Below are 12,739 nucleotides of genomic sequence, written 5' to 3'. Positions count from 1 at the left end.
CACGCCAATGGCCCAAACCAATATGCCCTTTTTACCAGAAGGCCAAATCAAAAGAACCAAACAGCAGCAGCTGCCTTGAAAATCTGCGCTTGCCATAATAAAACAATCGACAGCAGCAGCATTGAAAATCATCGCTTCCTAAACCAATCCGTCTTGTTCCGCCAGAAGGTCAAATAAAAACAAACAATCAGCAGTAGCAGACTCTGTATCAAGATTCAGCTAAATAAACAGCTAGCTTCCTATAGCTCCAGTCAATGACTTTATATTAAAACTTAAACCTAAAGTGTTAGTACGGCTATAAATAAAGTATGCATTGAAGATAAAGTACGGATAATCAAAATTTTCATTCTGCCCCGAGTACTTAGTAAATTGTTGATTGTCGTTGCTACGGGAATTCTGGCAAAAAGAAGGCTTGGCGGAAACGGTATTTGGACGGATTCGACCTCGATGACCAGAGCAGCTGGAACCAAGGAAAAACAATCTGCGCTTCCTAAGACAATCCGTTTTTTCTACCGGAAGGCCAAATCAAAACAACCAATCAAAAGTACCCAGCAAGAAAAAAATTCATTACCGTTCAAAGCAGACTTAAAAATCGGCACTTCCTAAGTTAACCCTTTTTTTTTCACCAGAAGGCCAAATCAAAACAACCAAACAGCAGCAGCAGACTTAAAAATCTGCTCTTCCTAAGCCAATCCGTCTTTTTCCATCGGAAGGCCAATTCAAAACAAAGAATCAGCAGCAGCAGCCTAAAAAATCTGCGCTTCCTAAGCCAATCTGTCTTTAACCACCAGAAGGCCAAATCAAAACAATCAAACAGCAGCAGCAGACTTAAAAATCTGCACTTCCAAAGCCTATTTGTCTTTTCCACCGGAAGACAAAATCTAAACCACCAATCAGCAGCAGCAGATTTAAATATCTGCACTTCCTAAGCCAATCCGTCTTTTACCACTGGAAGGTCAAATCAAAACAAACCAACAAACAAACAGCAGGGGCAGTCTTGAAAATCTTTTTCCACCGAAGGCCAAATCAAAATTACCAATCAGCGGCAGCAGCCTCAAAAATCTGCGCTTCCTGAGTCAATCCGTCTTTTACCACTAGAAGGCCAAATCAAAACTTCTAATAGGAGCAGCATTCTTGAAAATTTGCACTTCTCAAGCCTATCCGTCTTTTCCACCGGAAGGCCAAATCCAAACAACCATTAACAGCAGCAGACTTAAAAATCAGCGCTTCTTAAGAAAATCCGTCTTTTTCCACCTGAAGGCCAAATTAAAACAAACGCAGCGTGGTTCCACATCACGAGAGTAACTCTCTCGGCAAAGCAAATTCTGTTTCGGGCTAATCCTTCACCTGGAGTACTCGACCCGGACGTCGGAAATAAACTCATGCATGGAAAATAAGTCCATTGATCAAATAAAAAATGGGTCTAACATATCTTTATTTAAAAAAAAAACTGTTTGGTCTCAATCATAGTTTTCGAAATGAATATTTTGTATGATCTCATTAGCACAATTTCAATCAAAATGACCAAATAATAAAGTAGTTTGTTAACATAAATTCTTTCTTAAGATCTTATTAATGTTTCCAATTAAATAAGAAATCGAATTTGATTTCCCCCCTTAAACAATGGTTTCAATGTTAAATATTCAACTTTGTATTTGAATATTGACTTTGATTGATAACATTTCTGAACACAAAAAGTGTATTTATTATAAGGTATTAATTTCATATTTTGAAACTGATTTCAGAATGATAAGAAATCTGAATTTGATTTCTGATTCGCAATTTTGATGATCTTTCTGAAAACTGATGGTGATTTCAAAATTTTGTTTGAAAATCAATTGGTTCAATTATTCCGATTAAAACACTTAATTTGAATTTCGAATATCAATTACCCGGATTTGATTTTTAGTCTTTCTAGATCCGTAATCAGTATTTGAATCTCGAAATAGAACGAGTGGAAACTGCAAGTTTTGTTAAAGGTACAACTCTAATTCTTGAGTCTTTAAATTGATCTTATTTTACTCCGATATTGATCGTTGATAATAGAAACCTCAAAACTGTGATTTGTTTACAAAATAAGACTTAGCAAAAATTCTATTCTTTTGCTAAACTGCACTTTAGAAAATTGTGCATCACTTTCGATAGCCTTTGTAGTTTCCGTCACAAACTTAAAATTTCTTATAATTTGATGTGCTAGTTTTCTTGATTGCAAAACTTGAACAAATATCTCATCAGAAAAAAACAAAGTTTTGAAAGTTCAAAATTGAAGTGGCAGTGCGAATGCCTCGCTGTTTGTGTAGAATTATGAACGGCTCTGAAGAAATTATTATGTGTATAGCACCAAACCGAATAGCGACAGTAGGACTAGCGACGCTTTTTTACTAGCGAGATTTCTGTCATTCGCAGGTTTGTTTTTCTTTTTTCAATTCAGTAGGCGATTTCGATGTAGTTCTCGAACATTGTTTATGTTATTTACTGTACATTTTCTTTATAGGCCATGAATCGCATGCTTCAGGTATCCTAGGAAACTTGCGGTGCGTCGTTATTATTTTTAACGTCGCGACGTATGCGACGTGTCGCTAGTAGGCAAAGCTGCTATGATTATTAGCGCTCATATTTTGGATTTTTTCTGCATGCATAATATATGAAATGTCAAAGTAAATCGAGCATTTTAAGTCGGTACTTACATCGATCCACTGTTCCCCGGGAAACACCACTATAAGCTCTGCATTGGCTTCCAGCGTCTGGAAGTAATCTTCATCGTCCACCTCGGTCCCATCCGAGTCCAGGTGAATGTTGGGCAGCTCGGCTCGGCCAAACTTTTCCGCCGCTTTAGATCGAACCTCATCTAACGTCCCGGCAACGACCGCTTTCTTGATTGCTCGGGTGACGTCTTTGATCTGGAAAAACAGAAACAGTCAAAAAAAACAGAAACGATGAAAACGATTTTAAATCCAAATGAAATGGTTCAGAAAATCTAACTTCATTTTCCGTTTGAAATTCTCAACAGCCAAAGTTGGTAGAAGGAAATAGACAAGACGTCGCGATTAATTTGAAGATTTTATTTTGGCACTTCAGCATTTCCAAAGAATCTATCTTTAGGCGGCTGACAAACAAGAAAAAAAAGATAAACGATTACGCTGACTCCTCTACTTTTCTATCAAACGGAAGCCTAGGAGACGGCCCATCCCATCCCCAATTTGTAGCAAAATGTCTCATTTCCATTTGCGTCTTTCGATGATCCGTAGAAACGTTCTGTTGTGGTTGATGGCGGAAATGAAATCATTTCTACTCCGGGCACGAAAAGAGGATATGTGTTGGATATGCAGAGCGTTTGGTGAACCGATTTTAGGAAGATTTCTGGATAATAGATTTCTGAATAGCTCGAAGGTGAAGACACAAAGTGCGTAATGCGTGCCCGTAATTGAAATCGAACGATTCGGTTTAGAGTGGATGTTTCTGTCTTCATAGATAGTTGATGAAAAAGTCTCCTTCCATGATCTGGAGTGTGTTGAAATTCTGGCATTACTATTAATATGCCAACTACTGTTATTTAGCCGTTACAATCTGTCGATTCACGTATTCCCAAAACCTTTAAAACAGTTTTAAAATAACCCAATTCAATACACTTGATAGTAGATGGTTGCCTTTCTTACAGTCCGTAAATTTATTAAATATGACACAAAATAATAAACAAAGGAAACAATTCTAAATTCAGATTCATTAAATTATGGTTAAAGAATTTCAAACGCAGAAAATTCATAACGAATCCTTAACCTTAATTTTTAGATAATTTGAAACCAATTGGTGGTTTTCGAATGACTGGGTCCTGGAAAATCCTGTATGATCTCGTTTTTAGGAATTTATTTAAAACAAGTCTAATCTCTATGCTCTCTTTGTGGAATTACATAATAAAGCTTAGTTCTTTTAGAAATGGGACAGTTACGAATGCGTGTATCTCAAAAACCTTTCGTTTGATCTAAATACTTTCTATGAAGGAAATGAAGGTAATCTTATGATAATTTATGAAAAAAATTGAAAAAAATTATTTATCGTTTTTTTGTAAGAATAAATTCTACTTTATTATTGGTACCTCCCTTCGGCCAGCGCACACTTTTTCCAGTCATGATAATGATCAGTTTTTCAAACTAATACTTCATCTAATCTGTATTTTAAGTGGCTATATCCCCTTCCTTCAATTTCTGATACTTTTTGGACCAATACTTCTAATTTTAAAGAAACTGAGGCAACTTTAGTGGATACAGCTGTTTTGAAATTAACAAATTTGATTATTTTTGAGCCACTTTTTGAGCGTTTTTAATGGAATTTCTGCTGGCAAAATCTGGCCTTAACGAAGTAAAACCATGAGGAGATTGAACTTAAAGTATAATCGGTAAGTAAAGATCGTAGGATGCGAAGGGTACATAAAAGATTACTCTTTTTAGGCTTTTGAAAAGAGTGAAAACCATAGTTTTCGTTTTGAAAATTGTTGTTTTTTTTTCCACAGGAGCAGAATTTTGGCAAATCATTATATTTTATTCAAAATAATAAGCAAATACATAATTTAATATACTCGGGACCTTGCCACGAGCAGACGTGGTATAGGATTCAAACGCTGGAATTTGTTTAAAATAGGGTATTTCATAAGTTTTGTCGTTCATCAGAAATCATCTGTCCCATAGCCTCGGAACCAGATATACAGCATACGAGCTGTGGATCTAGCAAAAAAAAAATTGTTTGACGTTAGGTTTGAATGACTCATTAAGAGGCAACACTTTCAGCTTATCGGAAATTTTTTTTTTTGGAAATTTCAGCGAATAGCAGTGATCTACCCTTAGTTTTTCGCTTATTGAAAATTAAAAATGCTGGTATGAGACTTGACTTCCCTGATGACCCTTAGCCGAAGTTCCCAATCATATGCTTCACTCCATTGGTTGACTTGAACTTTATGGACATTTTTGACAGTATTTCCATACTTTTCCGCCACTCACACACAGTAGTTCTTTGAATAATCAACGGTTTTGTCGGCTATCAATTTGATAATGACGGGTTTTGAATGAAACTGTGCAAAATTATTTTTTCCTTTTTCTCTTACATCGTAAATATTTCCAAAACGCGTAAATTTTAAATTTTGAAAAAAATAGGTCGGTTAGTACTTTTTACAGGCAACAAAATGCTGTCAAAATTTTGAATGTCCGATTAATATTAAACGAGCTATAAGCAAAAGAAAGTGTCCCATTTCTAAAAGAACTAAGCTTTATGGTTACATAAAAACTAAAAAAAAACACAATTTAATAAAAAGATGCCCAACCATGTGTTTCAAATAATTCAACGTTTTCTATGGGTAACCTCTGAAGTGAAGAAAACGAGGATGTTGAAAAAATAATTGCGTAAAATTACATACAACATGTAAATTAGAACGCTGCAAGCATTGTATGGAAATTTCAAATTCTTAAATTTTTACACCTTCCATAAATTTTTTGGTTATTTTTGCTGCCAGAAATGGCAATAAAAATTTTGGAAGCGATCCATCCAGTCCTGAATTAGCGCAACGAGTTTAAATTTTGTAGGGAAATTTGTATGGGAAAACAATATTTTTCATTCAAAAATCGCCAGAGATGTTCTGAAAGTTCCAAAAAAGATATCTTTGGATGAAAAATGTTCCTTGATTCTTGCACTACATTTCATGTGAATAAAGCACAAACTTCAATTGTACCCTAGAAAAGATATTAAATTTTTTTTAAAAATTATTTTTTTTAATTTTATTGTTTTTGACTGCTTATTTGAAAGCTGTGTAATAGTAGGATAGAAATAAAAATCTCTAAAAACTGCTTTACATTGCCAGAGAATTTATTGATTTTTATAGCCTTTGCAAAAACATTTCATGCAATTATTAACAGCTCTAGCAAACAAAGTCTGCCATTTTTGAATATTTTTCAAGGGATTCAGATTTTCTATTTTGAAATGGTTATAACTTTTTCTATGAAGTTCTTAGCTGCTTATCATGTTAGCAAAAAGTGAAGCTTAAGAAAAGTCAAAACCAAAAATCAAAGACCGACATAATTTCAAGCTTATTTGAATTTTCTGGATGATTTAATGTGCAAACATTTCTTCTTCCATACAAATTTCCATACAAAACTTAAACGCGTTGCGCTAACTCAGGAATCAACCAAATCATCTCAAATTTCACACTAAAACATATGAGAGCAAAAAGCCATTTTTGCAGCGGTCTAATGTACGTACATGTTTTTAACTACAGACCCCGAATTAACAGCAGACCAGGTTCGTTTTTGGCAACATTTGATTTTCGATGTGCCAAAATGGAACGGTTTTGTTGAACGACATTACCACATAGTTTTAGTTATAACAGGTCCAAAATAATTGAGAAAAACACCCTAACACCTTCAATACGTTTTTACGTTCTTGAATGTTGGTAAAATATAACAACATTAAAAAAAAATTAAAAATATTTTAGAGCACTCAAAAATGAATAAAAACATAAAATTAAAAAAAAAAATCAAAAACATATACAAACAAAATGATAGAAATGTCAAAAAATTCTAAAAACAGATAAAAAATGAAGAAAATGAAAAATATGATAAAAATAACAAAAATTCTAAACATAACAAAAAAAGTTTTAAATGATTCTAAGACATAATAAAAACTAACAAAAAAATAACTAAAAACTATGGTTTTTTTCTATTAAAAGGTTAAAAAAAAGTTGACGACAAAACTGTTCGATTTTGGCAACACAAAATTCTCGAGCGTGTTGCCAATTTTGACATTTTTTGCCAATACTTTTTATTTTATCATTCTGCCATTGTTGTTATTTTTTGTCCATTTTATTTAATTTTATATTTTGTAATTTTGTCAAATATGTTAATTTTGTTAACAGGGACAATTTTGTTCATTTTTTCTTTTTTTTTCAATTTAATCACTTTTGAAATATACATGATATTTTTGTTAAAATTGGCTTATTTCACAAAATTTTAAACCATAAGAACATGGGCAACAATAGCAAATATTGACAAAATTTTAAAAAAATCTAAAAAATTGAAAAATGGAAATTGGCAAAAATACAACATGACCCAATTTAAAAAATAAACATAAATGACAAAACGACGAAATTGACAAAATTCACAACTTATTAACAATTTGTGAAAATTATAAAAAAATAACAAAATTTGATTATTTGAAAAAATTGACAAAGTTAACAAATAAATAATTAACAAATTACAAATTTGAAATTTGCAAATTTGACAAAATGAACAACATTTTGAAAATTGACAAAATTGTCAAAAATTTTCTAATTGACGAAATTTCAGAAATTGACAAAAGCGACTGAACTGCCAAATTTGGCCACATTGAAAAAAATTCGTTAATTTGATAAACTTCACGAAATTGACAAAAGTTACCATAAGGAAAAAATTGTCTTATTTAAGAAAATTGATAAAATTGACAAAGCTGACGAAATTGACAAAACTGACGAAATTGACGAAATCGACAAAAGTGACAAAGCTCGTCAATTTTTTCAATTGACTCAATTTTGTCAACTATGATAAGTTTGTAATTTTTATCAATTTCGTTAACTTTTTCATTTTCGCTACTTTCACACTTTTTCATTTTAATTTCTAAATTTTTGAAAAGTTTGTAGTTTTTTACATTTTTACATTATCTGTCAAATTTATCATTTTTTTAAATTTTTTTCCTTTTTTTGCGTTTTTGTTATTTTTAACATTTTTTTAAATTTTTATAATTTTTTGTCATCTGATGTCCAATTTGTCCAATTTTTCGAATTTGTCAAGTTTGTCAATTGGTCCATTTTGATTTTTTTTTCAATTTTTCCAAATTTGTCAATTTTTCCAATTTGTCATTTTTATCATTTTAGTCAATTTTCCAAAATTTCGCCAATTTTGTCAATTTTTAATTTTGTCTATTTTATCCATGTTGTCATACTTTTTCAATTTTGTCAACTCAACAAATCTTGCGATTTTGTCAATTTTTGCAGTCTAAAAAGCAGTGCAATGCAAAATGGATAGTTTTTTTAAGTGATTTAATGATATTTACAAAAAAATTAAATTTTAAACAACTTCGTTTATTTCCCGTTCTTCTATAGATAGAAGAGAAGAAAAAAAATCCAGTTTTTTAAGATAAAAATCGACAAAAAAATATAAAAAAGACTTAATTTGAAAAAAATGACAAAAAATTAACAAAAATTACCACGATGGCCTAAATTTTTTTGATTGTTTTTATATTTTCTACCAAGCAAGCCACTCTTATAAAATAAATTGAATTAAAATTTTTATATTTCATTTATGTCACTTCCGTTTGTTTTGGAATTTCGGTCATTTTACTGGTTTCGATATTTTTTTGCAATTTTTGTCACTTCTGTATTTCACTTTTGTGAATTTGAAATTGTTCGCTTTTTTTAAATTTTTATAAGCTTTGTCTTTTTTAATATTTTTCTCTTTTGTCTGTTCTGTAAAGTATGCCGTTTTTGTTATTTTTGCCAGTCGTTTCTGTGTTTTGGTTATTTTTGACTTTCGTAAATTTTTAGATTTTTGAAAAAAAAATTAACATTTTTATAAGCAGTGTCTTTTTATATTTCTTTTTTTGTCAATTATGTCGTTATAGTCATTTTCGTCCGTGTTGTCGTTCATGTCATTTATGTTATTTTCAACTTGTTGTCATTTCTTTTATTTATTTATCTATTTTTAATCAGTCGCTTTGTCAATTTTGGCCATTTTTGTCATTCATATCGATGGAGTCTTTTTATCATATTTTCCAGTGTTGTCATTTTTGGCACGGATGTCACTTTCATGATTCATGACATTTTTATGATTTGTTACCATTTTTTAGATTTGTTTCAACCAAAATGGTCACAATTGCCAAAATTCTTTCCACTTTTGACATTTTTATCATTTTTGTTATTTTCGCAAATTTGGACATTTTTTGCCACTTTCCTCATTTCTATATTTTTTGCCATTTTTTGAATTGTATTTTTTTTATTTTATATATGTCATTTCCGTATGTTTTGATATTTCGGTCATTTATTCGTTTTTAATTTTTTTGTCTTTTTTTTTCTCTTGTGTATTTTGGTTATTTTTGTCACTTTTGTAAATTTGAAATTTTTTCCTTTTTTTTTTTAATTTTTATAAGCTTTGTCTTTTTATATTGTGTTTGCCTTTAGTCATTTTTGTAAATTATACCGTTTTTTTTTTATTTCTGCCAGTCGTTTCTGTGTTTTGGATATTTTTTTTACTTCGGTAAATTTTTGGTTCTTGAAACTTTTTTAACTTTTTTATAAGCTGTGTCTTTTTATAATGTTTTTTTTTGTCAATTATGTCGTTATAGTCATTTTCGTCCGTATTGTCGTACATGTCATTTATGTTATTTTCAACTTTTTATCATTTCTTTTTTAATTTATCTATTTTTAATAAGTCACTTTGTCAATTTTGGCCATTTTTGTCATTCATATCAATGGATTCTTTTTATCATATTTTCCAGGGTTTTCATTTTTGGCACGGTTGTCACTTTCATGATTTATGACATTTTTATAATTTGTTACCATTTTTTAGATTTGTTTCAACCAAAATGGCCACAATTGCCTAAATTCTTTCCACTTTTGGCATTTTTATCATTTTTGTTTTTTTTTTCGCAAATTTGGACTATATTTTTGCCATTTTTTGGATTGCTTTTTTTATTTTATTTATTTTGATTATTTTGTTCTTTTTTATTTTTTTAGTCATTTTTTCACTTTTGAATTTTGGTTATTTTTGTCACTTCTGTCAATTTTAAATATTTTGCCCTTTTTGTAATTTTTATAAGCTTTGTCTTTTTATAATGTTTTTCTTTTTTGTCGGTTTTGGAAATTATGCCATTTTTGTCATTTTTCCAATGTTTTCGTTCCTGTCATTTATGTTATTTTTTTGTCTTTTTTGTCATTTCTTTTATTTATCCTTTTTTTTTTAAATTAGTGTTTATTTTGTAATTTTGTCATTTTGGCTATTTTTATCATTCATGTCAAAGATTAATGACATTTTTATCATTTGTTACAATTTTTACATTTGTACCATTAATGTCATTTATGTATGTCATTTTGACATTGGTATCATTTTGTCATTGATTTAGTGAAAAGATACTTAAAAAAAGAGTCACAGAAATGACAACATTGACGAGAATTGACAATCTTTGAAAAATGAAATAAATTACAAAATGAAAAATATGACAAAAAATTAAAAAAAAAAGACAAAAAATTAGGAAAATGACAATATTTGGAAAAAAAAAAACAAAAAAACGAGAAAACGACAAAATTTACAAAAACCACAAAAATGAAAGACTGAAATAAAAAAAAAAATTAATATGAAAAAAATAGAAAAACGACACCAAAACGACCAAAATAACACAAACGAAAAGAAAAACAGACAAAAACGACAAAAGTTTTAAAAAATTATAAAATCGGCAAAAATGATAAAAGATTTTTTTTTGTAATTTTCGTAACATCTGTACTTCACTTTAGAGAATAATAAAATATCGGCAAAAATGATAAAAGAGAAAAAGACAAACAAAAAAGAGAAAAATGACAAAATAGGGTAGAAAAAAACAAAAATGGCAGTAAAGAAGTCTCACAAAGACGACAAAATTAAATAAAATGATTTATGACATCATCATGACATTTTTGTAATTTGTTACAATTCTTAACATTTGTAACATTCATGTCACTTTTTTTTAATTTGAAAGTGTTATAATTTTTGTCATTGATTTAGATAAAAGTTACTTTTCTAAAAAGAGTGGCAAATTAACAACATTGACGAAAATTGACAATCTTTGAAAAATGAGAAAAATTACAAAAATTACAAAATGGAAAATATGACAAAAAAAAAAAGAAAAAATGAGAAAAATGACAATATTAACAGAAAATGGCAAAGACAAATTACAAAATTTACAAAAACAACAAAAGTAACCGGCTAAAATAAAAAGACAATTGTAAGATAAAAAAGTAGGAAAAGAAAACAAAACGATCAAAATGACAGTGAAACAGACAAAAATGACAAAAGTAAAAAAATAAAGACAAAAGTAGTCAAAATTCCAAAAATGATAAAAGCACAAAAGTGATAAAAGAGACAAAAATGAAAATGAATAAATCAAACAAAAAAGAAAAAAATGACAAAAAAAGAAAAAAAAAACAAAAATGGCAGGAAAGCAGTTTGAAAAAGACGACAAATTTAATTAAAAAATTTATTAAAATAAGAAAAAAAAAACTAAGGATAAAAAAAACAGTATACAACAAAAACGATCCGATTGACGAAAACATTTATAATTTCCTAAACTTCAAAAACAATGAAATAAGTATGAATATAAGTTAGTATTGGTTTTATGTGGAATAAGTTCCATATTGAAAAAAATTAGAAGCAGGACAGTTGAGTTAATTATGTTTAATGTTAAAACTAAAGGAACTGGTGAATTGGACAAGCTGGAAAAAATTATAAGATACGCGCAGCTCAATTCCAAGTATTTGTTTAAAAATAATAATGAAAATAATAATATTAGAAGCCTTTCAACTTTTGTAGTTGTAGTTTTTGTTTGTAGTTTGAATATCTTCTATATAGTTTAGAGGAAATGTAAAACATCCAAAACTAGAAGAGGAACTGTAAATTTGGCAAAATAAAGTTAATTTACTCCCATACAATTTTTTTTTGCTACTAACAGCCTATGCTAATCTTACAGCCACCAAAATTTGCACAGTTGAAATTGAAACCCAAAAGGAAGCAAAAACCTTTTGATACCTTTTTGGCATACAATTTATATCAGTCTATTGATCACCACCTCGGGTAATCGTAGTCAAGAAACTGTTTCCACATCCGTGTTTTTGACAAATCGCACTTGAACATCAACACGCATCCGCTGCAGAGATCCACTTCAGCCAATATTGATAGGCTCGATTTCAAATTCCCGCCAGAACTTGGCCACAACGTATGGCACAAATTTGAAAAACCTTCCTCCACCTTCTACAAAAAAAAGGGAAGAACATGCTAGGTTAGGTAAAGCCACATCCGTTCCATCTTAGTAGAACGTGACTGGGTAAATGGAATTCCGAACTACCGGCTGGTTTTTGTGGGGGGTTTCGGCTCGTGATATCTCTGGGCCAGCTATAAAGCTTCTTATCCGTGTGTGGTGGGAAACTAATAAATTTCGATTCTCCGTGAACTTTGAGAGACCGCTAGCTTGTGTTTGTTGGCACCGTCGAAAGTTCGTTGTTGATTGTCTCAGGCAGTTTTTGGAGCTGGTTTCTCGCTTATTTTGAATCCTGAATTAGTTTAATTGGATCAGATTTAAATCCTAAAAGTTTCGTTAAGAAAAATAAAAATGACACAAAAATATGGCTTTAATGCAAATAATGGGCTTACTCATCCATTCAGGGAACTACTTCGGATCCAAATTTGAGATTTATTTCTTTGGTGTTTTGTGCATACATTTTCCGCTTGAATAGTTCAGATTGTGTGCCTACATATATTGAGTTGCCACGCTTTTCGTTTTGAAAGAGTGGAGCAAGCAATATATTCTTGCCTTAGGACATTCCTTCTTCCGTTGTGTTCCAGAAGCAAAAAGCAATATCCTACCCAACACATATTATTAAATCGGAACCGAGACTTAGGTTTTTTTTACCTTCTATATTGAAACTAGCGTTTAGTGTTTTTTTTTATCCAAGCAGTCGATTACAAAAGAAAGAAATATTTTA

General features: G+C 30.4%; 1 protein-coding gene across 1 annotated transcript in view; it reads right to left on the bottom strand.

The window, feature by feature from the left end:
- Positions 1-2,915, bottom strand: part of LOC129743134 (uncharacterized) — a gene marked incomplete at its 5' end in the record, with an annotated part of 130,922 nt that extends 128,007 nt beyond the window's left edge. The window contains one exon of the mRNA XM_055735101.1: positions 2,688-2,915. Coding sequence (XP_055591076.1) covers positions 2,688-2,915 — 228 coding nt within the window. The remainder of the gene's footprint in view (positions 1-2,687) is intronic.
- Between the last annotated feature and the right edge of the window lie 9,824 nt (positions 2,916-12,739).

Source organism: Uranotaenia lowii, chromosome 2, assembly GCF_029784155.1.
Source record: "Uranotaenia lowii strain MFRU-FL chromosome 2, ASM2978415v1, whole genome shotgun sequence".
Taxonomy (NCBI): Eukaryota; Metazoa; Arthropoda; class Insecta; order Diptera; family Culicidae; genus Uranotaenia; species Uranotaenia lowii.
This window is presented reverse-complemented; position numbering and strand designations above follow the sequence as displayed.